The 26370-nt window shown below is 41.3% G+C and overlaps 1 protein-coding gene across 2 annotated transcripts in view; it reads right to left on the bottom strand.

Annotated features, from left to right (window-relative positions):
• Nucleotides 1-5202: 5202 nt before the first annotated feature.
• KIAA1328 (KIAA1328 ortholog) overlaps nt 5203-26370 on the bottom strand; it is a 171894-nt gene continuing 150726 nt past the window's right edge. For both annotated transcript variants that reach the window (XM_039566615.1, XM_039566616.1), the window contains one exon: nt 5203-8509. In XM_039566615.1, the coding sequence (XP_039422549.1) occupies nt 8293-8509 (217 nt within the window). In that variant the 3' untranslated portion in view covers nt 5203-8292. The remainder of the gene's footprint in view (nt 8510-26370) is intronic.

The following is a 26370-nucleotide window of genomic DNA, read 5'->3' as shown; positions in this document are numbered from 1 at the left end:
CCTGTGCTCACAGCTGTCCATGTGTGTAAGAGTGAGCAAAAGGGTCAGCGGGGGTTTAGTGGAGGGTCAGGGATTAAGAACAGAGACTGAAATTTATCTGAGTGCTTACCCGGCGCTTCCTTGCTGCACTCCAGGGCCACTGGCCACCGCTGAGGGGTCTGCTCCCCACATGCCAGCACAGCCAGAGGGGATGGGTCCCTGGGAATACAGAGCAAGCAAACCTCTGGCTCAGGTCACATCCCAGTCCGGCAGCTCCTGGGCAGTCACCCTTCCAGGTCAGACGGTCCTTGTCACCTTTCAGGTGCTTTGATGGCACATTGCACATTAAAATGGGAAGCAAATACAAGGCCATGCTGTGATTCCCACCCTGCAGGGAGCCTCCCAAGAAGCTGCGGGTTTCAGTCACTGATCTTGACCCGTTGCTGCTGTTTAACCCTCAGCAGGGCCACCAGGAGCAGTGGTGGGTTCCCTGCACCTTCCAGCCCCCCTGCCCCATGTTGGTTCACATGTCACATTCCCAGGCTGTGTTATTCTTAAGTGCTGTAAATCTCTCACTATTATTCTCCCACTTGATATAGTGAGCTGTGTCATTTTGAAAGGAAATACATAACAGTATATTAAAGAAATCATGGATCTCCTCATTCATGTTTAAAACAAATTTATTACAATGTAAGAAACCCTGAATAGCATGAATTTATTATAATGATTTAAGGCTCCTGGCACTTGAGTTAAAAATGTCTCTCAATAAATAACTTTCCCTTGAAAACACAGCAAATTAATATAGTTTACCATTTCCAAAGTTATATAAATCCAAGAGGCTTAAATCAACAGTACGCTGGATAAGATTACTGTTACTCAGCCAGAGACTGGTATCGCAGCTCAGAAGGATGGAAAAAGTGGTGAAAAATGAATGGCTTTTTTTCTTCCTTTTTTTTGGTCACCTTTCTCTCCTTTCCACCACCCTAGGCTATGTCTGCTCTGTGAAAGTCAGACTAATGTGAAACAGATGACAGCAGCTGTGGCCTTTGCACACAGGTATCATTAAAACAGAGCGGCTACTCCACCACCAGACTCAACAAGCACCGCTCTGATATTTCCCCAAAGTGCCTCCAACGCACACAGCCCCGTTGCTTTCCATAGCAGTGTTTTAATTTGATTGCAACCCAGGAGCTGAGATGTCTCCAGCTTGGCTGCCTCCAATCCTGCTGCAGTCTCCCAAGTCTAAAGCCAGCCTGGGGCTCTAAAAAACTGCCTGGACTCTCACCCTGGCCCCCGTACAGGAATACGCGTGCATGAGGTAGGAAGGGAAGTGAAACCTCACATGTGGCCACAGCCATAAGTGGGACTGGCAAGTTTTTGCCTGGCCCAGAACTTGCCCTAAGAGATGTCTGTGGAGCTCAGCAGCTGTTGGAGACAACAGCAAGAGCACATCTGTGTGTCCTGGGGAGTAGTGGGTTTGCTCAGCTGCGTGCACAGCTGGGTGCCAGCTCACAGAGAAAAATTCTCACATTTTCTCCCTCCCCATGGACCTTCCTTCTCCACAGGCCACCCTGCAGCAGGAAGAGCTCGGCATCATCAGCTGAACAATGAGGCAGCCCTTCCCAGGCAGCCCTTCACTCAGCAAGGTCTTCTATGGCTTTTTACTTTATGAAAGCCTAATTTTTTTCCTTTTACTGTCAGCACGTCAATTTTTTTCCACAACATGGGTGATGACTACTTTTTTAAACAAAGTACAGTACTGGTGACATTCTGACAGTGTCAATACAGCCAGAGTACACCCACCTGAGCATTTCAACACGGGAAGTTAGGGCTGTTAAGAGTCAGATTGACAGCCTCGGTAAATTCAAGTCCTCTGTTCAGCAGACGACACAGAGTTATTAGAAGCAGACAAGGCTTTCAGGTCATCCAGTCCATCTCCCACCCCACCTTTTAATTGTCTCTCTCACCCATGCTATAAATATCTGACTTCTCATCTTGTTTCCTCATTATGTCAATTATAGCAGTCCCTGATCATTTTTATTACTCCTCACTGAGATCTCTCCAATCTGCCAGTAAACTCTCTGGTAATGAGATTCCTGTGCTAAAGGCATGAGTGCAAATAGAGGGGCACCAGCTCCACTGACAAGGAGCTGTTTCCTCTGCAATTCAGAGATGTCATCGCCTCCTCACCTGCAGCTCAAATCTTCTCGTCTGTTTTTGTTGCTATCACCGCCTTGTGCTTTGTTCACTCTTCCCCTTCTGAGAGTTTGTGTTGTCTGGGTCTCCCCCATCCCATCAAGAACGTGTCTGGCAGATTGTTTTCAAGGTGTTTGAGTTCACAGGTACTGCACCCACAAGTTCATGCTCCATCCCAAATTGAGTCACACAATCCTTTTCTTTCGTGCTTGGTATTCCTACTTCACATTATTCTTTCCTCATCAACTCTTCTAAATTCAGCAGGGTCTCCTGGTTTCACTTCTTACAGAATTTCTGCTTCAAGAAACAGAAACATGATCTGAAGTGCAACCAGATCAGGTACCCAGCCCCTCAAAACAAAAAAGGCTTCTGAAAGTGGCAGAAAGGAAACGCTGTGCAGAAATGAGGCCACACTGTCACCATTTCACATCAGCAGCACTGGAACTGGGTATCCTGCTCTACTGTAAACCCTTCAAGATGCATAAATGCTAGAGAAAGTTCAGAAACAGGCCCTCCAAATCATCCAGGGGCTGGAAAAGACATTAGGACACAAGCCATAAAGGATGCCATCTCAACAAAGAGAAGGCTGGACCAGGAGTTTATCACTGCCTTTGGAGTACTCACAGTCTGGCAATATGGCAATTTTGTAATCCTGTTTCCAGAGGCACAACGAAGTCCAGTGGCTGGAAATTCAAGGTAGGTAACCTCAGCCTCAAAATAAGGCAGTTTTGTAGCAGCAAGAATAATTGCATGCTGAAAGATTTTGACAAGGCACTTTTAAAATTTCACTGCAACTTCCTCACAGCCAACTCTAATTCAAGAATGAACTAGATTTTGTGTCTGTGAATCCATCTTGTCCTTTCCTTCATTATCAGGCCTAGCAGAAGAGAGGAGTTCCCACACTGTTCTTAATGCTCACAATGCTCAACACCTTGTGTTTGGGCAAGTGCTTTAATCAAACCCATGCTTCAAGGTTTTACTGTAGTTGCCAGTAAGCAACCAAGAAAAATAACTTTCTTCTGCTTTTCACTTTCCTCTTGTCTGTAGACAGGAGACCAGAAAGAATGAACTCAGACTGGTTATTCAATGTTCTGAGTGAAAATTATTTTGTTTTACATACTCAGAATGACTCTTGAATTAAGGAAACTAGGCTCCCACTGCAGCTTATGGATTAGTTTGTCTCCTAGGACCACCTGGGCATCTCTCACCTCATGTATGTCAGGACTTCACCTCTCAGTGACATCTGAGCGTATCCAGTTTAGCTCCCCAGTGCCTGAAATGACTCCTTCAAGCCTCAAAATACATGAAGTCTGAGAGCTTCAGCTTCTGTTCAGTAGGAATGTCTGGCCCATATGCTTCTGCTCTTACAGATTACCATTCACAAATTGGTGGTGGATACCTCCAGCGCCTTCTGCTGTGGGCACTAATATAAGTCACAGCCCCTCTGAGATGTGGCACTAAACACAGTTCAGCACAGAATCCACAGCATGCTGTGGAGGGAAGCAAAGCGGCTTCCCCAGAGCTGGGAAACAAATCCAGTTCCCCCCCAACCCATCCTTTTCCTGCAATTGGGATGCTCTTCCACCCGTTAACAAATGTGGGAGTCTTCAAGCATCAACATTGCCCAGGCCAAGTTGGGTTTCTTGCTCTTTTTGAGATGAATTCTGCTTTCAAACACCCTTGTCAGGGATCACCATGAAGCTCTGCTACATAGCCACGCCAGAGATGCTCATGGTAGTTGTCTCTCAGCTACATGAAGCCACAATATTTTAAAACACTTATTGTTACTGTGAGCAGACAAGCCTTCAAATGATGCAGAGAGCAGCTCCAGATCGGGAGAGGCATTTTCCAGAGGAAAGCGACCCAGTCAGAGCAGACTTCCTTGCTTCTGCTGGTTTAAATCACCTCATTCAATATTCTGTGTTGTCTTATGTAGCATGTAGTTATGTAAATTTATAAATCATACACTAATTAGCACACAATTTCATAAATTTAGTAACAGTGAAAAAGGAGGTTTCTAACTAACTAGGCTGTGCTCTCTCCCCCACAGATGGTACAAATTCAAACACAGCCTGGAGGTCGTATTTGAGAAAATCTCTGCTCCAGCTTTTAGAGTTTAACTCCAGGCTCACGTGCACTTTCAAGGACTGTCTTTTGGATATCTCAGGCTCAATCTCTCTGAAGTGCAGCTAAGACCCTTTCTCTCCTTCCTTAACACCAAACCTCCATAGCTCATTGGATCACTGCAAATTTTATTTGTTTATTCTGATTCTTGCTATATCCAGTCTCACATTCTTCAGTCACCTAAGTCACCATCCCTTGCTAGCAATTAAATTCAGTCCATGCCCTGGGTTATACCCGGGTTCTGCACAATTGCTCTCCATGTGCTCTGGCCTCTCTGTCCAGCTGCTCTAAAGGGGAGAGGCTAAAGGTAGGTCAAGGTAATTTCCATCTTTCCCTCATTTGCCAAGCATCCCTTGGACAGTAGTTCCCCAAATGCAGGAACATGATTTGGAAAACGGTGTGGAGTCATAAGGCTCTTATGGGAACCAGTGTTTGAAGACATTTCTCACTTTAAAGTACAAGCACACAATTCTCCTTTGCCAGCTTACTATAGTTTAACTCATCCCCGCCCTCTGGCTCGCTCCCACTTCATCTCGACCTTTGGTGATCCTTTGGTACAGTTCTCTGCCTTGCATCTTTGTCCTTTCTTGCCTTCATCTCCATCCTTTCTTCCTTACACTTTAATTCACTTTTTTGTCCCAAAGCATGGTGCTGGCTCTCCAATTCTCTTCTCCTTTGTATTTTGAGACCTCTCCCCTACCTCATGCTCCAAAGGAGGTCTTGCTCCTTCTCACAGCAAGACCCATGTCCTGGAGAGGAAGAGAAGGCTTAAGACAAGTTTTTCATGTATCTTAGCAAACTGGAGACTCACAACATATATGATGTGATGATGTGGGAAGTGGAACACATTGTCAATGGCAGTATTGACATCTGAGCTGGACAAAAATCAGAAGATAAGCCAAATAAAAGTCTGGAAGAATAAATTAAATCCCCAGATAATTTATTAGTTTAAGAACTCACACATATAAATACGTGCTCAAGATGGGATTCAACAGCAAGACTGGAGAGGCTAAAAATGAAAAGGGTGTGATTATTACAGGTCTGTGATGTGCAAGGTGCACAAAAGCAGAAACTACAAAAACAGGCAGCAAGTGTGTGTGCACAAACCACGTGGGAAGGACACAAACTGAAGGCGTGGGTAGAAGGCTCAGCAGCAGTCATGTTACTACACAAAGCCTCATGTAAAACACAGTCTGATGTGTAGCTGAAGGATATTCACTGGGAATATTCCCTCTGGACAAACCGTCCAAGGCTGGACCAACTCCCCAGCAGCAGCTCCCAATATAGAAGCTCAAACTTAAAAGGACACTGTCACGTCATTGCTTTTGCTAGTTTAAGTTTTGCATTTCCTCTACTGTTTTAGCAGATGGAAAACAATTCCCCTCCCAGTACCAACTACTGATTTTGTCCTTTCCTATTTGACAATCATTGATTTTTTTTCTAAGGCTATAAATGTTTTAATAACTTCAACTTTGTAGTGCCTCATGGCAAAATATCTTTGCTTGCACTGACTGCTAAACACTATTCCTAATGTACTGCTGATAACTAGAGCAAGAGCCAGCATTATAAAAAATGATTTTCCACAGGGTCTACGGAATTAATAGCTTTTGTTTCTTTTGTCCACATCTCATAGAGAATTAAAGCATACAGCTCTTCACCCATCAGGCGTTTCAACCATCTTTACACTAGAAAACTTTGCTTCACAAAGGTGTGTCCCCCATGTAGGTCAGACTGACGGACAGCACCTTGAGCATAGAGCCCACAACCCTGACAATGTCCTTTTAAAAAGAGCTACAACCAAAACATACAATTCAAGCCAAAAGTCACCTTCAGAATTAGAATTTTTTATGGACTAAGTGATCATAAGGAATCCTAAAGCAGTTAAATATTGGCACCCACAAAGGAATCAAAGAACAGAATGCTCCCACGGAGTGTTCTCAACTGGGTACACAAAGGCACCTTTCAAGAAATATACATGTATTTTTTGCTGTTTTGAAAGGTCAGTTAGCATTTATTAGAAAAGGCAATTAAAGTTTCAGTCAAACTGGAAAAGAGACGAGAAGCAATTGGACTGATATCAGAGAACTATTTCTCTATAAATGCCAACACTTAAAACACCAACAAAGCTAAAAAAAAAAAAGCCATAAAACAACCCGAAACCCTACGATCTATGTGACAGTTATCCCCAAGTTTCCTGCTGGTCTTTGTACATTTTTCTCTTCTTTCTCCTCCTTTTTCCTGCCCTCTTTAAGCAGCAGACTACTCAGCCAACAGAATGAGAAAACTTATGTCCCCACCTGCTCTGCTTGGGCCAGGGTACTGAATTCATCTTTGGGACTCTTAGCAGAAACCTGGGCCTTCACAGGCTCAGCGAGTAGAACAAGAGGGACATTGAACAGCAGATGGACATATTCCAAAAAACTGTAACACTTCACTAAAAGCAGGACAAGACCATGCAAGGACTTTCCACAGTAGTAACTTTCTGGTCCAGCAATGCTGCTTCCCTCCTTTAAACTCCTCCAAGCAGCTTGTAAAAATCAGCTGGGATGCACAGAAAGGATATCACCTAATTTGTGATTAAGACTGGGCCTGAATGAAGCAGCCCAGAGTAACCTGAGGTTCTTCTTCCCCTTCACTCTCCTTTCGTTTCACTGACAGAGGAGCACGGTGCTGCCAGGGGCTGTGGTGCTCTCATCTGAGATCCACCTCGTAGAGCATCACACACTGCACAGGAGCAGTGCAGGGAGGCAGGCAGCAGCCATACCCCAAGCATTGGTACAGCAACTCAACCCAGCTATTAAGATAAGCATGGTTGCCTAAAGAGACTGTTTGAAAAGCAGTACTGGCCCATGAAGTGGTGTTTGGGAGCAAATGGCCTAGAACTTGCCCATACTGGATCAATTCTACCTTTCCCTCGCTGCAATTTTACTGTGCAAAATGAGTATTTTAGTCTCATATTTCTAGGAACACATGCCGGTGGCTACTGTTACAATAAAATATGAACACTGCATTGTGGAGAAAATGACCATTAATCCTGTAATGTGCAGTCATTTTTACCAATTCGGCACATTTCTTTAAATAACCAAGTACATGCAGTAGATGGAAATGCATTTAAATAAACTGAAATAGATACAACATGAATAATTAAAGCTGGCAGGAAAGTGTGCATTGCGAGCTGCTAGTGGAAATAATTACTGATTTGTCTTATTTACAATGGAACCTGGATGCAGGATCAAAATAGTGCAAGTTAGTGAATATGTCTTAAGACTGCTCTTATACTAGCACTAGTGTGTATTTCATCTTGAAAAGTACATCAAATAGGTTTTGGATCTCTACAATGTCTGACTCTGTTCTATTTCAGGGCTACGTTACCCAGCACATAAACTCTGTCAAAGAGCACTGATTTAAAGAGGAATATAATTCAAACCTGTGCCTAGTACATCAACCTGCAACATCAACTATTAACATTATCAGACACTGTAGAGTTGAGTTTACGATATATCCCCTAAAAACTCAGCGTGTTAAATATCAGAATGTTGAAGGAAAAAGTAGATCATAAAATCAGTGAAAAAGTACTAAAGTGCTTGTACCTTTATAATATGCCAGGTTTTAAACAGACTTGTTTAATTAGAAAATAATCTACTTTGAACCTGCTGGTTCTTGAATGTTAGGCAGTTCTTGCAAACTGCTTTAGAGCCAAAAAAATCGATAATGAAATATACTTCCGATATAAGGCTGGCAAAACTGTGACTTCAATCTATTAGAAAATGTTGTAGATTAAAAAAAATGCTATTTTAAATTGATTACTTGGCACATGAAAGGTTTAGGAAAAAAAGTTAACAATTCCTGATTGGCCTACCCCAACAATATACTTGCATCATGATAACTAAATCCAAAATGAAACTGGATGCTAATTAGCTGTGTTTTAGAAGAGGGAAAACAAGCAGTGATCACTCAAAGAATTTAAGAGTAGCTGTAGACCAAGGAGTTGTGTCAAATGAAGAAGATCTCCTTGAGGAGCCGGCTCTCTTCCAGCTCATCTGCTCTGCTCCTGGGGCTGCAGGGGGTCTGGCACCAAGATGACGACAGCCTGTGGCTCGCACAGCAGGGCGTGTGCGCGTTGTTCCTGTCAAAAGGTTCTCGGCAGAGGTGTCCCGGGGCTGATATTGGGTTCATAGCTTCCACCAGGTCAAGGAGAGAGGCTTCGTACCTACAGAAACACAGTGAGAAAACACAGCTCCATTAAGATCACAGCACCATGAAGGAATTGAATCCAGTTTTCCTGCCTCCATAAACCAGACTAGACCTAGATTTGTCTGACAGGGGCCACCGGCACAGAACGAATTTTGCTGTATGGACTCCACAACTGCTGTATGTCAGTAATCACAACACAGAGGTACTAAAAAAGAGGCAAGCAAAGCACGGGTGCTCAGGCTATTTTAGGCTGTTTCATCAGCTTTTCCATTTCAGGTGTGTAATGTCTTAGGTGCACTCTGGAGACTGAACACAGACCTCAAAGAGATGACAGCAAAATGCACCAAACAGGTACAAGGCAGACCCACGCTAGCAATGGTAAAGTGACTTATGCTGCACGTTTGGTTTTTTTTGAATAGACCTCTACACTTGATTTAGTTTCTTGGGGATTTGAAAACAGCAGGAGACTTTATTATTATTGCCACAAACTACATGTGCTTCCTGTAAATCTCCGTGTACTATATGGAGTCTGTCTGGTGGAAGCACTGAAGGAATAGAATCTAAGCAAGGTAATACAAAATCAACACTTGAGGCACCAAGAGAAAAGGTAAAGGTGCTAAGCATCATTCAGACTGTCCTTTAAGTGCAAGTGCAGATGTGGGGGAAGGTTGCAAGCCAATATTATCTGGTAATGTGCACTGAATAATGGCAGGTATTTCAGACAGGGACTCTCTATTAATATTCACAGGAGACAAGACCTGATCTAAATACCAGCACAGGATTGATCAGTACAATATATTTCCTCCTGTCCAATTTTAAATGTCTTAAACAATACCATTTCCACTGCTTCCCCACGGAGACTGTTCTCCAGTGATCTCTCCGTGATATATGTAAGAGATATCGCTCCAGAGTTTTACCCAAAAGTCCCCTTTGTTCCATGCTGTTGTTAGCACCAACCTACCTGATGTTCCCAATCCTGAAGTAATTCACACATTCAAAGATTTTCATGCACAAAACATTATTCTCTTTATTCACCCAAATGAAACTATCAGCACAGGTGATTGGATCCATAGGGTACCTTTCTTGTAAGCAAAAAGAGCTCATCCATAGCATGAGGAAACATCTCAAGCTGTTCTCTGCTTTGAGAAAAGCCTCTGATTCTTCTTTCATGACTGTAGGAACCTAGAAAGACTAAGCAACTAAGACAGCTGGGGGAGGTTTCTCAACTCAGATGGGATGAAAAATTCTTAAGAATAAATGTCTACAACAGTTTATGGATGTGAGAGATTAGTAGTGGCCAATTTACGCCTAAAGGCAGACCCCCACCTGTGCTGTCCAACAGCCTTGTGCAGCAGCAGCAGGTAAAAGGTTTTCCTTCTGTGAACTAGCCATACCATAGAAAACACCCTTCTTTATCTCCACAAGTAAGTGCTACGTCCCATCCGTCACCAGAACATTGTCACAGAATCATTTAGACTGGAAAAGACCTCCAAGGCCATCAAGTCCAACCTTTGACTGGTCATTGCCCTGCCAACCAGACCAGAGCACCGAGTGCCACATTCAGTCATTTCTTGGAAACCACCAGGGATGGTGACTCCACCACCTTCGTGGGAAGCCCATTCCAGTGCTTGACATGACAAGTTACTTTGTCCATGACAAAGTAACTCATTGTTGTGTCTGAGACACAGAACTACTCCCTCAGGTCAAAGGAGTTAGCAGTGGTACTGATGGGTTAATATTGATGGTAATGGTGACTACTGAAGTTATGCTATAAAAACTTTTATTTCCTTCAATCTTTATTGTTTCTTCCAATCTGATGGTCAGCACTGTTTCTAATACAGTCTGACTTGACCTTATTGCCTCATAGGGCTCTCTCCTCTGTTTGACTACAGACTGTTTTATTTTCCTACAAATGTGCTAGCTTGAATCTCACTCACAATCAGAAAGCCAATTTGCAAATTTCTTTTCCACATTTTAAGCTTGTCTACATGTCTTTCTATTATCTGTCTAAGTAGCAAAAAATGAGTGACTCAAAATGAAAAAATACAACTTTTGGTTCAATTGGATCTTGTTCGTGGCTAACCTTAAGCAAATGTAATGTCTTTCAGTTACCCCAACCAAAAAGTTCAGAAGGACATGGAGTTTTGCGTAGCCAAACCAGATCATTTTAGAGAAATATGTTGTTTGTACTAGCATTCAGAAAGTACCCTTTAAAAACTGAAACTCCTTAAAAATATCTAAAGATAACATAAAATGGAATAAGCTGCACTGATAGCAAGAACTAGCACACAGATACATGAGACTTTTCACATGGAGAAAGTTTAGGATTAGACTCTATACAGATACACACATATGGTTTGAACCCCAAAGAAACCCAGTTAACATATACACTGCTTTCATTAGCCACACCTAAAACTTCTTTTTAGATTAATCTAGTCTAGCATACAAATGCTTATCTCCTCTGACGGTAGTGCTATCATAAAATTTCAATTTCTCCAGCAGCCATATTCAATCACAGATTAAGCAGGGGAAACCAAACCAGCCACTGCATTTACAGCAAATGTGCAGGCCCTAGATTTAAGCAGTACCTTCGAGTTCATTTCTTCTGCAAGTTTATCTAAGTTTTACAGCATTTCTGCTATCGGGAAGGCTAAATGATTTGGCAGATTACAAGCACAGCAAATAGCAAAGATTATGTAAAAGACCAGGTGTTGTAAATCAGTCTATTTGACACCACAGTCATATATGCAATAAAGTGAATGAACTCTGCTAACAGAGCGCTATCTGATAAAGAGAATGCTCCTTGCAGGTATTTAGTGTTTAATCCCAGGATAATGGTTTGCCCTGGTTTGTCTAAGTAACATCAGACAGCATCTGGCTGGAGGCAACAGAGTAGACCTAGAATGGTTTGAAACTTGCAAAGAATTTTCTCACCATTTATTTGTATCATAATATTTAAAGAGACACAGTCAGAATGGTCAAATCCTGAAATGCAACTTTCTCTAAAACCAGGGTATGTATCCTTCACATGACTTGAATAACAACATAAGTAAAAACAGGCTTCATTATTATTATTACTGATATAACACTTAATAGCTTCAGTGAAGTCAAAGCTACAGGACCAGCCACCCAAGAGTCAGCACATTTCAAACAGGAAAACTGATTTGGCAAACTTGGCTTGTGATAGTGAATGATTTTTACAAGCAAACTAATGGCCAAGGGTCCCCTTGTACTGTTCCTGCTTATCAACCAGAAAAAAATCCCAAACATTCTGCAGAAGTTTGCTTACACACATTTGCTTGGATAGGTTTTGCCCTCCAAACAGAAGGAAGATGGCATGGGCAACTGTCCCTTTAAGTATGGTGATAATTCAGGCTGTCCTCACTTTTTTGGTACATTTGCCAGTGTGCTGGATGGTCAATGAGCAAGGGGAGAGTAACCCAGGTTCTTGTTAATGCATTCCTTGGAGTGGATTAGAATGAAATGGGTTAAAATATACTCACGCTCAGTGGGAATTCCCAGGTACCTCCCCTGAGTGGGGGGGAGCTTTCATTCCTCTGGTGCAAGGCCCCAGAAATTAGTCTGGGGACACTTTGGGGGTTGATAGTTTATGATCCCTTCTCAGCCGCCTCTCAGTCGACCTGATAATGCCCCATCTTATCTTCCCTTGGGGGAAGGGAGCAGTTTAACAACTGAGGGAGTTATATAAGGAAGAGCAATTAGCATAGTAAGAAGCACCATCTTGCCTTGCAGGAGCCAGGCTGTGATAGTTCACCTCGTCTGTCTCATGCAGACTAGCATATACACACCCAAAAACTCACCTCCTCCCTCGAGGGATGCAAACCTGGCCTCCTAAGAGCACCCTGGCACCTCCACAAACAGGCAAATGTTTTGAATCATTAATCATTAATAGTCCAGTCTCTCACAGCATCTCGGCAACAAACTGGAAAATAATCTCTTTTTTTTGACACTTCCCCCATGTATACTTTTTCATCTAACTTCAATGAGCTTGAAAGTCTGCATGTTTCATCATGGGAGAAGAAAATCTGTAAGGTCTACAAGTTTGGATTAGAAGTCTAACTATTTAGACAGATAAAGTTTGTGAAAGTAATCTTATAAAGTCTCCAAAAAATTCATCAGGAGAGGCAACACTAAGAATAAGTGTACAAAGCAGAAGGAAGGCAGGGCTGTGGGCAAGAAGATAGAGATGAGAGCAGGGAGACCAGGCCAAGGTAAGCTTTGAAACTCTTCTTTCAATGAAGAAGTTTCACTTTTGCTTTTATTGTAGAATATAAAACTCCAAATACAGCTCAAGAGAGCAGCACAGAAATGCCCAATCTGAGAGGTTGGTGCCACTGGGATCAAGCTGGTACAGCCGGGTCAGAGAAGAACTGGTCAGGCATTGCACAGTGCTGTGACAGCATTCCCTTCACATCCTCTGTACTACTAAAACAGGCTGCTAGAAATTTGTCTTCTCAGCCACCAAAAAGCCCTTTTGGAAATTGTATTAGAAACTCTCAGCATTGGCTCTTAATTAAAGAAGTATGTAGTAGAGTTTATAAACTCTTAATGTAAAAAGAGTTTTGTAGTCTATCACTAAGATAACAGGAAGCATCATAAACCATTATGATTCAAAACAGATCATTAAGCATTCACATTTTAAAAACAAAAACAAAAATATACACAAGATGGCACAGACCCAAGTCCCTCTTTCCACAGTGTTTCTTTTTCACTGCTCATGCAGCAGGAATACAGCTCTCTGAACATCTACAGGTGCATCTTACTTTGTCCCATGTTTCCAAACTGAAAGGGAAGGAAGGCTTTCACTTTTTTTTGATGAACATACAAATATGGCTGATACTCTGGGAACCATAAGACCGCTTATGCCCAGAATGGTTAGTGAGAAATGACCTGAAACCACTTGGTATTCCTTCTGATAAAACCTACAGGGCAATCAGAGCTCAGACAGCCCCACAATGTACAGTACCAAAAAAATGGTCAGATTATGCAAGAGTGATGCACAGAACTCATAACTGTGCAGGATATTAGAAAGAACAGTGCTCTTGAAGGTAACCACAAAGCTTACTTGCCTCAATTGGCTGAACAGTGATGTTTATTTATTTAGACATTTGGGATATGCCAATGGATTTTTAATGTTGGTCTATTTCCCACTGCTGGTAAAATATATTTCTTACACGCTGTCCAATTTTTAAATTACACTATTGTATTTTCATATCATGCAATCCCATTTAGCTAATAATATCATTTGTTCCTTCCTGAAAAAAAACAGCACAACTTCAACAAGTTTGATATTTGGAGGAGCGGGAATCTCCTTATGAGGCAAAACAACTAAACTTATTAGAGTCATAAATACTCTGGCAGTAAAAGATGTATGTATTTCTTCAAACAAGCATTGTCGGATATTATTTGATCACTATATTTAGAGACATCTTTTCATTTACACGCACTGAAAATTTATTCTTTAACCATAAACATGTATAAAACACATGGAATGTCTCTTTGCAAGGTGATGGCATTTCAACAAAGCATACTGGCAATACAGTTTTGTAGCTGTATGGGCTTACTTTATTTAACTGTATGTACCAGAGGAAATAAAAAGGTTTATTTTTATACTACTGCTTGTATTTTCAACATAAAGTTCAAAGTGATTTACTAATGTTACATGAATTGCCTTTGAATTACGGTACAGTATTGTGCCTAAGTACAAAGCCTAACACTATTTTGTATTCATAAAACACCACCTGCCCCTGAGCACTTTACAAATGCTAAATACAACTAAAAACACATTCAAGGGGTAGGGAACAGACCCATTTTACAGAAAATTAAACAGTTTATTGTTATGATAGAGCAAATATCAAATCACTGTTTGACTGGAACAAACAGGGCAAATAAAAGCAGAGAAAAAACAGATGCACATAAGAAGTGGCCTGGGCAGTCAAAGTACCTGAAATCTAAAGACACCATACTAGTGATACATCCTGGGGTTATCTGGAAGAAACAGCTAATCACCCACACCCAAGCTAACCCAAACTCTATTGGTGAACGGAAGAACTCAACCCAAATTAAAGGATCCTAAATACTTTCTACCATCTTTATTCTGACATACAAAATTAGAGCATAATGTAATTTTGATAAGAGATTATCTCCATAGCTTGTCCTTTCAATATCCATGTATCAACCCACTGTCCATAAATTTGCCTAATTGTTTTTTCAACCTGCAGCTTCCACAATGTCCTGTGACAGCAAGCTCAGGAAGTTCACTGCTATTGACAGACATACTTTTGTTTTCTGTTTTAACATCTTGCTAGTGTTGCCAAATGTTTTTTTTTAAGGATTGACTCCAGTAAGTCTCTTTCACGTGGTGGAATCCGGTAAAAAACAGTTGCACATTCAACTTATCCACCACCTTCACAGTTTTGCACCCCTGATCATTTTCTCAGCCTTTTCCTATCTGAAGTCACAGCTTCTTGGTCTCTCCTTAAATGGCAACTCCTGTATCTTGCTGATCAAATGAATTGTTTTGTGTACCATTCATAGCATCCACTACACCTTTCTTGAGAGGCAAAGACCAACTGGAATTAAAACATAGGTGCAACAAGACCTATATATCCACAAGCTGTTGACAAATTTCGGAAAGCTTTGAACTCCACAAACCCTCACCACCTGCTCTGAGTTCAGTATCATGTAGGCATGGTGTTGATGACTCTTCCTCAGATAAATTACAGTTTCACTCGCTCAGTTTTGATGCCTTTTTGAAGTTGTTTGCTACTGACATATCATTGGACTACCTGAAAGAATTAGTATCACACACAAATTTATTAGGTCACCCAGGAGATTTTGCTGTTCACTTCTCATTCCAGGTGACTGATGAAGAACCAGCCCAGTGGATTTCTGGGGGATCCCTCTGCTAACTCTAAAAAATGAACATTAAGTCACTTTGCTTGCTATCATTTAACCACCAGTAAATCCCTAGAAGGAACTGTCCTCCAATCCTACAGAAACTTGATTTCTTTAACAACTTTTTGTGTGGAACCTTGGCAAAAGCCTTTTGAAAATCCATAGGCCTGAGCTGATACCTCAGATTCTTTCTTCCCCACTCCCTGCTCTGTGAGAATAATCCAAGTTTTAACCAGCAGGATAATTGGCCCAGGAAACCTGAGATGAATATGTCAATGAACATTAGAGGCTGGTTGGGTAGGAAATGAAAGCTGAGAAAGAGAAGCTGACTTTGCAGTCATCCCACCCCCTGCCCCCCCCCCCCCCCCCAAAGGCCACACATCAAGATAAGGGGGCTTAAGGGAGCTTCTCTTAAGGTGAACCGCACCTTCAGTGACCAAAACACACCCTGGGGGAATATTCCCACTTACTGAATGTCAAGACACCAAAACAGAAGAAAAACCAACACAGTGAAGGGCAATCCATGAGGCTGAAACACCAAGAGAAGGAAAAAGATTAAATTGAGAATGAGAGAAAGGGACTGTGACAGCCTGAGATTCCCATTTTACTTTCAAGCAGGCTGGAACTCAGAGCAGATACTTCACTGTGGGATACAGGAGGAGGCAAATTTAACAGGGCTATATATGTATTTAAACCAACTCCAGGTGGAGACATGCTCTTCACCTGCATGGTCTGTATGTTCCAAAAGCATTTCAGAGTTTCTGAATTCTTAGAGAAAAAGATCAGACTGCAGAATGTTTCAAAGCAATTAAAAAAAGATCTGACCCTTTTATTTAAAATATATCACACAATGTAAAACAGAATATATTTATACAGTGTCCTCAGCAAGACCCTCCTGGAGTGCTGTAAAACCCACACCCACGTAATAGAGAGCTTACACTATCAGAGACTTTTAGAGAGCTCTCCGAGGCAGTATTCAGAGAATCATAACCTAGAGAAGGAAAAGACTTATTAGATCATCCAGCCCTCTCCCTGCTGACAGAACTGCTCCCTACAGTGTGCTTCCTCACATTTGTTGCTAACAATCAGCCTCTCGCTACTCTCCATGGGAAGCCATTCCACAGCCAAATATATCTCATGCTATCATTACCATTATTACTTATTTATGGGCCACAGTATAACCTAAAGGGCCTTGATCAGGATCAGGGGGACCAACTCTAGTACCACTTGTAAGAGCACTCCTCTCTCCAAAAGAGCACACAGTCAAAAGAGGTAAGTCAAAGCCCAGTGGGAAACATATAACATACCACTAAGGAGAACAGAATAGCATGGGAAGTGCCACTGATGTTCCATGAATTTTTGCTTCAGAGTTTGGTGGGAGGGAAAGGTATGTGTCACGCATAAGAACATGCTTCTGACAGTCACCTAGAGATAAACAAAGAGGATTTTCTTCCTCCAAACTTCACCCTACTAGTTGTGGCTAAAGATCTGGCATGTTACTGAGAAATTCGTCTTCTTTTTTTGGTGCAAATACACTTTAAGTATTTAAACAATGTTACACTTTTCTGTTCTGCTTTTTCTGTTCTGCTCCAGTCTCAGTCAACATTTATCTGAGCCACATGTATTTTAATCTTCTCTCATAAATCAATACCTCCAGCACTGCAACAGATTTTGCCACTCTCCTTCCATCTTTGACAATTTTTTTCCAGTAAGCAATCACCCAGAAATAAGCACCATATCCTCTGGAGGGGCTACACAGAAGCAGAGAGGAGATCAACTCCCTCCAGCACTCATGCAATGCTTGTCTGTGCACAGTCAGCCTTTCTGCTGCTGGTTCCTTTCTCCACAGATCCTCCTTTACCTGTAGGTCTTGCAGAGCAGTGAATTCAATGCCTCATTTTCTGGGGTTACTAACAATTACCACCAAACCTTGTGGAAAGCAACATCAGAGATTACAGCCATTGCATAGGAGAATTTGGAGGGAAGCAGAGGAACTGAGTATCACACCTTTGCTAACTGAAATGTGCTGTGCTTGGCAGCGTTTTGGGATGAGCCTCCCTCCCCAGCATGGTTAACAGTAGTAAAGAGCTAAAGAAGACTTGGACTTGAAAGAGGCTGAGGACTCTGGTTTGTCCCGGGCCTTTTGCCTACCAAGCAGTGCCAGTGCTCTAAAGGACACCAGATCCAGCAACAGCATCTCAAAAAACTTGTGCCCAAAGGCAGGGCTGATAAAGAGATTTTTTTCCCCCCCCAGTTTTCACCCTGGCTTCACCTGTGATGGCATCCAAGCAGCTGTCATTACTGAAACAGGAGTTACTGCTGCTCTCATTCCTCCTTGGTACACAAGCAGGACATTTTCACTTACCTGCTCATCAGAGACCAACACCTGCTTTCCTCACCCTTCCACCCACACTCCCATCTCAATGCTCCCAATCTTCAGTTATCCTACCTCTTTGCTCCTGGTAACTCAGCCTTTGTTATTTCCCCACTGGACTCAGACCCTGCTGCCGTGTTACCAACACGTCAAATACAATTGAAAGTGCTGCTTCATTGTTTTTGTCTCTGTGTGTTTTTCATAGCTAAATAATAACTAACTGAAGACCAAGAATAAGAAATACCACAGATCATTTCCTTTAAGGTATGGCTGCAGGCTGCAGCTGAATTGGCATAACTGAGGTTGTAATAATTCTGGAAGGGGGAGGGTGAACAATGACATGAATGCTGGGAAGTAAAGAAACCTTTTAAATCAGATCTGCCAGTGATAGAAGAATAATTTAGAATGAAGTTTTTGTACAAAAGAGAGAAATTACAGAACCAGGGAACTACCACAGAGTTTAACAACCACCTTCTGCAATCACTCTGTTTGTATTGTCCTTCTCTCCCCTCCCACACACCCGTTTCTGTGTCATCAAGTCTGAAAGCTCTTCAGATCAGAAAATGAACCTTGGTGTATGTACAGCACCTGGGGCCCTGATTCTGCTGTGATATTACATAATAACTTTGCACTTCAGAGCACGCTTAGCTTTTATTCCCTTTAAGCACTCTGTCATCACAGCATATCTTCAGCAAGATCTTCACCCTTTATTGTTCTGGGCCAAAACTAAGCTGTCATCATCTTTTCTGCCATACTTCATCCCGCTACATCTCCTGCCTTAACAGCCTTTCTTTTCAATTTTTTACTCTTACAAGTTTGTCCCCAAGCATCCTTCCCCTCAAAGCAAACTCTAATTCAACAAATCATTTTCAAAATTGTGCCTTTTCTTTTATAATGTACTAAAGTCTCTGACAAAGGTCTGCATATGTAAGTCACGGTAAAATCTTGCACCTCCTCTCTGCCAGTCTCAGTGTTTCTCATTAAGTTTTGATTTCTTTTCCCTTTTTCATTGCTTCTTCCTAGCATGCTTTAAGCAAAGCTGGGACTACCTCTCCCTAGAACTTTTGTGGGTATTAAATAACTATGGAACAATTTTAAGGGGCATGGCTTAGGGGAAAAAGAACCCCACCACATACAGCTTGCAAAGTCTATCACCATTTACATGGATTAGCAACCTGTCTTTTTCGCAAGCTCAGTCCAAATTCCCAGCCTGCCAGATAATAAATCAACTTTTTGCTTCAGTTGTACAGTCATTGGGAGATGCGCATAGTTTTAGGTCAAGCATTTATAACCATTTTATGATTCCAAAGTTTCTTACCTTGTCATTTAGTTACTGAACTGTGAGCTTTCATTGACTTTCTAACCATTGTGGCAAGAACTGCAAGTAGCTGTGCAAGATTTAAAACCTCACTGAGCAGAGGAGCAAAATCAGACTGCAGTAATTTTAAGTATATATTGGGGTGGAATCGTGACCTTATGGAAGCCAATGGAAGTTCTGCCACCATTTCACTGGGGTTAGCTTTCTTCCCTGCCATTTCTTGTGCTGGGGTGAATAAGTATTGCAAGCTCTCTATTTTACAACCTGGAAATAAGATGGCTCAGAATGCTTGGAAATAGTTTATTTTACCATTCTATTTTGTTTGGTTTTTTTTTTCCTCCCTATCCTGGTAAAATATTTTACATACAATCAATTGCTGTACCTAAACAGCAATTCTTCTTGTGGTTCTGCATGATCCTTCCTCTCCTGCTTGTCAGCTTAATTTCTTCTGCGGTGGCATGGAGTGTGTAATAGCAAATCTAGCACTCAAATTCTTCTGTTTCTTAATTATCTCTGCCCTGTCAGCTATATCAGTGAAAACAAGCTGGCATTAGACAATTCAGATACAAGTAAACATCAAGTTGTGATAATACAGAGTCCTGCATTACTGTCATTATGGAAAAAGCTGTTTCAAGGAGGCTTAAAAAATTAAATAAGCCCAGCACTTCTAAATGGCCAAAAACCTAAGGATATCTAAATTATTCTTCAATATCTTAATCATCCTGGAGAATCATGATCTTATATAATGGTAATTTTAAATGAAAGGTTCGCTGCTCTGCACAGTTACCACTTCCTTTCTAATTGTGAATTAAAGTATAATTTAGGGTGGCTGTATGCCAACTGGACTAGAAAAATTTAGACAGTAACTGTGGTTGAAAGGGGGGGGAAGCAGTTCGATTTCTTTAAGTAATAGAAAATCACTCACCAAGTTGTACTTTAAAACAAAACACTAGAGCTTTAACTTGACAAACTGACTTGAATTAAACCACAGAAAAAAGTGCTTGCACTGTAAATCTTACAGGGCAAAAGTGATGGTAGGTTATCATTCTGTTTATTAGCATGCACTTTGGAGAGTTCAGGGCAAGTATGGATACGCATTCATTCCATTTTATGCCGCACATTACTGAAAACACATTCCTCATAAATAATTCATAAATGCATTGTCTGAAATTTCAGATTCCAAAACTACAACACCGTTTTCAACTTTATCGTTTCTTGGTGTTCAAAACAGAAACAGACAATTGGATGGATGGGCTTCACAAACCTGATAAGAACTCATCATTCAGAATTACATTCCAGAGGTAAATGCAAACATCTCCCAGCCTCTGATCCCTGGAAGCAAGGCTGTGATGATAGACCCTGTCCTTGAGTTAGCAGTCCCTTGGTAGGGAAGAGGGAGAAAAAGGGAAAGGGCAGAAGTAACCACATAGTGAGGTGTGGTAGAGAGCTAGTAAGTTGAAATTGGGTAGAAATCCAGAGGAATTTAAATTTAAGGTATATTAACAGTCAAAATATAAAGACTGAATATGGCTTGTCTTGCAAAAAGCTCATTTTTCAGACCAGACTGCGCAACAAACTTGAGTCCTGCTTGCTGTTCTCAGCTTTTAATTGGTATTGCTTTGTTTATGACATAGTAACTGGCATCATCTTATGCTAGCATGGGAGAGGTGAATAGGTTCTTGCAGTTCATTTGAAGTCTTATTCCGGCAGGGAGCAGAGTGACCACAACACACACAGAAGAAACTGAAGTATGCTTCATAGGCTAGAGTGCTTATATACCTGTGATCTTGCTGACATTATATATGTAGCTTATACTCAGTTGCTTTTTTATCTTCATACCATGCTCAGAAGCCTGACATCAGATATCAACTGCTTTTCAGCTAGATTTGCATTCATTTGCTCGGTTCTGCTCACCTCCCAGTGACAGGCGCACACAATTTTGGGTATCTTATCTAGAGAAACCTTTGGGGCCCAGCTCCTAACAGAACAACAGCCCATGATCTCCCTATGCATCAGCTCTTTGTATGAACTCATTCCCTCCAATTTGCCTAGGAACAAACACTGCAACTGAGCTCAAATACTTGGCATCCCAACGCACTGACTGCTTGGGTGCAGACCATATGTGAAAAAACAACGCTCTCATAAAAATTGTATTCCAGTACCCAACTGCTGTAAAACTTCCCACTCGGTGCTCCAGTGTGGAAAGACCGGACTATCTGTCACTCTGTTCATTTCCAGGTGTGCTGAACTCTCTGGGGTAATATTTAAATCAGCTGAGATTTCATACATCAAAGATGAGGATACATAATTCAAGAGGAGCCACTGAGATAAAACAGTAGCTGTAAAAAATACGGCGTGTTGGTGGTGCCTGGTTTAGCATGTCAAAGAGGGGGCACTGCTGGCAAGGAGCCGCATGCCGCCGGCACCGGAGCAGGTCGTGTGGCAGAGCAGGCACAGCCACTGTAAGCTTCACAGGAACACAGCCACCGAGCAGGTCTGACACTGTGCAAGTACCGGGTTGTAAGGCACCCTACAGGAAAAAACAGCTGTGAGGCACAGAGCACAAGGCACTTAGGCCTAGTGTCCCTTGGCTATAGTCATCACAAGCTAACAACCTCTTTCAAAAACTTTACACAGGTGGTAGGTGTCCCACCGAGATAAATTACCTACTTTCAGCTGCTGAACAGATGGGCAGGGAAGTGAAATTTTACTTTGCTCATTCCCAGCAGTAACTAGCAAAGATGATCTCGGCTGCTGCAGGATTACTTTTCGATAACCACACACCTGTGAACAGTCCATGATTCCATTAGAAACTACATAAGGTCATTAATACACTACAAAATAAGGCAGGGCACTTAACAACTCAAGAAACTGATGCTAAGTCTCTCATTCCCATACTCTTCAGAATATACTCTAGGCTGAGAGAAGCCAGAAAGTGTATAGAGAGGGACCTCAACAGGCAGGAGAAATGAGTTCACAAGCATCTCACAACATGCAACAGCAGGAAATGCCTGGTCCTGTAGTTGGGGAGGAATAACTCCAGGCACCAGCACATGTCAGGTTTGACGGGCTGGAAGGCAGCTTTGCAGAGAGGGACCAGGATACTTGCTGTCCTGGTACACAAAATCCCTGAACAGAAGCCAGCAAAGGCCAGAACTGCTGGAAGGTTGAGGGAGTTGACCCTCCTTCTCAACTCAGCACTGGTGGGACACAGCTGGACTGCTGTATCCTGTACATGTATAAGAGACATGGACCCAATGAAGATGATTAAGGCTTTGATGTATCTGACACAAAAGTAAAATGTGAGAAAGCTGGGACTGTTCAACCTGGAGCAAATGCAGCTCAAAGGTGATCTCACCAATGGGTATAAATACTTGATATTGGGAGGAAAGAAGATGGAGCCAGGCTCTTCTCTGGAGTGACCAGTAAAAGGACAAGAGGTAACGGGCACAAATTGAAATACAAGAAATTCCATTCAAACGGAAGTAAAAAGGTTTTCTTGCTATGTAGGTGGTTGAACATTGGCACAGACTGCCCAGAGAGGTTGTTCATCAACACAGACCAAAAGGGCAAACACTGACTACCAAGGGCTGGACACTGACCTACCCCCCCATGCAGTGCAGGCATGATACAGACAGGGAAGCTTAAAACACCAATGCCTGCAAACCAGGAATCTCCAGAAACCAATCTAAACATTAACCAAGGAGTTCTGCCCAGAAAAGTTTGCAACTCATGTAAACCAGGGTTATGGGAAACCTGAAGATATATTTAAACAAGGGTTTTCCCTCCCTTTCCCACATGCTCCACCAAATCACTTGCAACTATTCACATGGAAGTTGATCATAGAGTAGCCCAAACGCCATACCCATTTTTTTTCTTTTTTAATAAGATGGTAATAGGCACACTGTAAAAAACTTAACAAAAAATAGTTTGCGTATCTGCCCTTTAAGCTTGCAAATATTTTCCTGGCAGAAGTCCTGAGCTAACTTTACAGCAAGATCTCTCAAAGGAAACAGAACTTTAAAAAAAAAAAAACCAAACTCAAAAAAATACACTACAAAATGAATGTGACCCAGGGACTTACCCTTCTATGCAACAACACGATGAGAGTGCACAGAGACAGTGAAGTCCGCAGGGCGTGAAATTAAAATTTTCACACAGATACAATGAAGTAATGATACAATGTTACAACCTTGGCACAAAAATCTTCTGGTTTGAGTAAAGTCAATGTCATGTGATGTTACGGTTTGTGCACTGGTAGAAAGGGTCTGCTGCTAAAAAGTTCACAACAAAACAGAAGAAGCAAAAGCAAGAAAATTGTACAGCTAATTACAATAGACCTGTACATTCTAGTGATCCAGACATCCCTTAAGGTGCTCATCACAGTCGAATCTGGCTGTCAGTGCAGGCTGAGTTAAGAAAACACACTTTTCTTTCATGTCTAGAAATCTAGATGCTGAGAGGCCATTAGGAGATAAGAAAAAGACTGGCAAGGAAGGGGGAGGGAGAGAACAACTCTCTTATGAGGTCAGTTTGTTGCCTACAAACGAGGTAGATAGACAGGTTCAAAATTCCAAGCATATGGATAAGAACAGGGACGCACAGAGCAATTAACAGAGTCAAGCAGAAGCTGGGATGAGCAGCAGCTGGAGCACTGTTAAAGTCCTTCTAGGAATTGCTTCACCTGTTACAGTAAAAAGAAAAGGCAGTGCTGGAAGAACACTGGCTCCTCAGCAAGGACAAGGTCATCAGAACAAGAAAGGAGCTTGAAAAATTCTGGGCAGAGCCAGGCACAGGGGCACAGACACTTTAGAAGACTGTTCCACATCAGACACCTGCAAAGCAAGCAACCTTCGTACTGCGGATCCAGCAACACAGTCCCACAGGAAATCACCAGATAATCTGCAGGAAGCAGGAAACATTTTATTTCTAAGAGTATAGAAAAGTCTCTCATAAATCATAAAGTTGCTTGTACATTAGGATGTTTCACAGGGACCCAACAGACTGACAGACATGCATGTATTCTATAAAATATATTTACAGGTCTGAACTATGGTGGGGGAAGAATCGGAATTCAGTAATCCTGCTCATCTCAAACCACTATTTTGTGATCACAAACACAGAAGTTAACACATGTAAGAACTATTGGCAATGAATTTCCAGTAACCCTTCTGGAAATGTAACAGAGAAAGTGAGTCTAACAGTGCAAAGGTCATTCCTTACAAGACATGTTTCTCATCTTACTGATCCAAGACGGTACACACAGAGAAACATACAGCCAAATGTGACTTAATAAAAACTTCAAGTCTTCAGCTTATTAATTTTTTAAAAATTTTTCTCATTTCATTCCAGTGATTTCATTAGGTTAGACTTCTTCATCTTTATTATAAAATAATCAGAACTGAAATGTTTCAATAAACCCAATTTCTGTTTTAAGTAGTAAAAGATGATTCAACGCAGATGAAGCAAAAACGAAAGTTAAAAGTACAATGGCATTAGAGGCTTTGAGAATATACTTTAAAAGCTGTTAAATACATAAATTATATATTAGTAATCCAAAATGTCTTTGATTGGTTTTTGCAGAAAAAAAAAGAACTGTATCAACAATTTTTTTCTTTAGAATAATAGAACAGTTTGGGTCAGAAGGGACTTTTAAGGGTCATCTAGTCTAATCCCCTGTAATAAGCAGGGACATCTTAAACTAGGTAATTTTCACTATGTTCTCCACCTGTATGGAACAAAACAAAATATTTCAAAACTTACAGGTGGGAAGAAACAAACATGAAAAACAACACATAAATCACCACCATTAAAAGAGAGACAGCTAACTTAGTACAGGGTAGAAACAAATACAGATTATTTTCAGTAAAAGGTTTAGTTCTCCATCATATTTCCAAATGATTTCCCTCCCAACACACACAGACTAAAAGAAATTTTTTTTTTTTCCCCCTCAGAGGGAAAGTACCATCCCAAAACAGATAAAAATTAACGTACATGGCCCCAAACTACTGGGGAGATAGAAACATGTTGCATTGAGAAATTTAAATGTTAAATATAATCAGGATCTACAATTAAATAAATGGTGAAAAAAAACACCAAGACACTGTTTTCCTAAACGCTTATCTAAACGTTGAAGAGATAGCTTCAGTGCTCTAGTCACAGCCCATCACAAAGCCAAACTTAACAATGATCAGTAGCACATGGTTTTGAAAAGGAAATGTGGCCTATGAAGAAAAAAGTCACACCTGCAGTAAAAACTGGTGCACTCAGCTTGAACAAAGATCTGTAACCAGAGACTACAACATCACCTTTGTTTCCTTCAACTCTGTACCTGAAAGCTAAAGGCATCATCTTACATGATTCAGGGTTCCCCAAAGTTAAGCTTACAAAATAAAAACATATTCAGTTCAGCAGTTCCAAGTTCAATATTCTTTACACTGAAACATCACCATTACTTGCCCTGAACAAATGTGGATGATACCTTGGCGCTTTCATTACCCTATCCAGGAAAAATCAGGGCCCAAACCTTCTGTTATTATGTCCTATTGAACTCATGACAGATATGCAACATTGTATGATTGAGACATAAGCCCATGGGTTTTTCCCAATCAGAAACATCTTCACAAGGATGATAAGAGACAATATTTATTTGAAAACAGACAGCTATTTAAAAATCATTATTATAATCCATATATTAAGGATGACTTTAAGAAGCTGTATAAATTAGAGAAAATGACAATAACAATTTTGAAATACGTGGAGTTAAGAAACACAATAATGATAAAAGGTTAGGACATGAGCTCACTGCTGGTATCTGTCTTCATTTACATCCTCTGAATGTGCCATCTCACAACTCCGCCTGATGCCCGGCAGTTTTTCCAGTAGACAAGACAATAAAGAATTGTTCCCTACTCATTTTCTGCAGGTCTTTTGATTTTATTAAATTCTAACAGTATCCTAAACTTAGCCACCTCTTTTCCAAGCTGAAGAGTCCTAGTTGTGCTGTTCATTCCATAAAAGCTGTCACACATCTGGGAGCCATCCATTGCACTGCCCAGATGTGACAACCAATACACAGTAACCATTACTGAGCAAAAATTTGCTAGAGCAGTCTTTCACTTCAGAAGTGGAAACAATATAAAAATGAGAAAGCTTGTTAAAAATAATAGTCATACTAGGGCTCCAAAAATGGAGATTCAACCTATGGAGAAAGACTTCAGATGGATGAAAAGGAACCTTACCAGTTTAAATGAAACCTGTCATCTAG

This window comes from Corvus cornix, chromosome Z (genome assembly GCF_000738735.6).
Source record: "Corvus cornix cornix isolate S_Up_H32 chromosome Z, ASM73873v5, whole genome shotgun sequence".
NCBI classification, from domain to species: Eukaryota; Metazoa; Chordata; class Aves; order Passeriformes; family Corvidae; genus Corvus; species Corvus cornix.
Note: the sequence above shows the minus strand (reverse complement) of the source record. Positions and strands in the feature narration are given on the sequence as shown.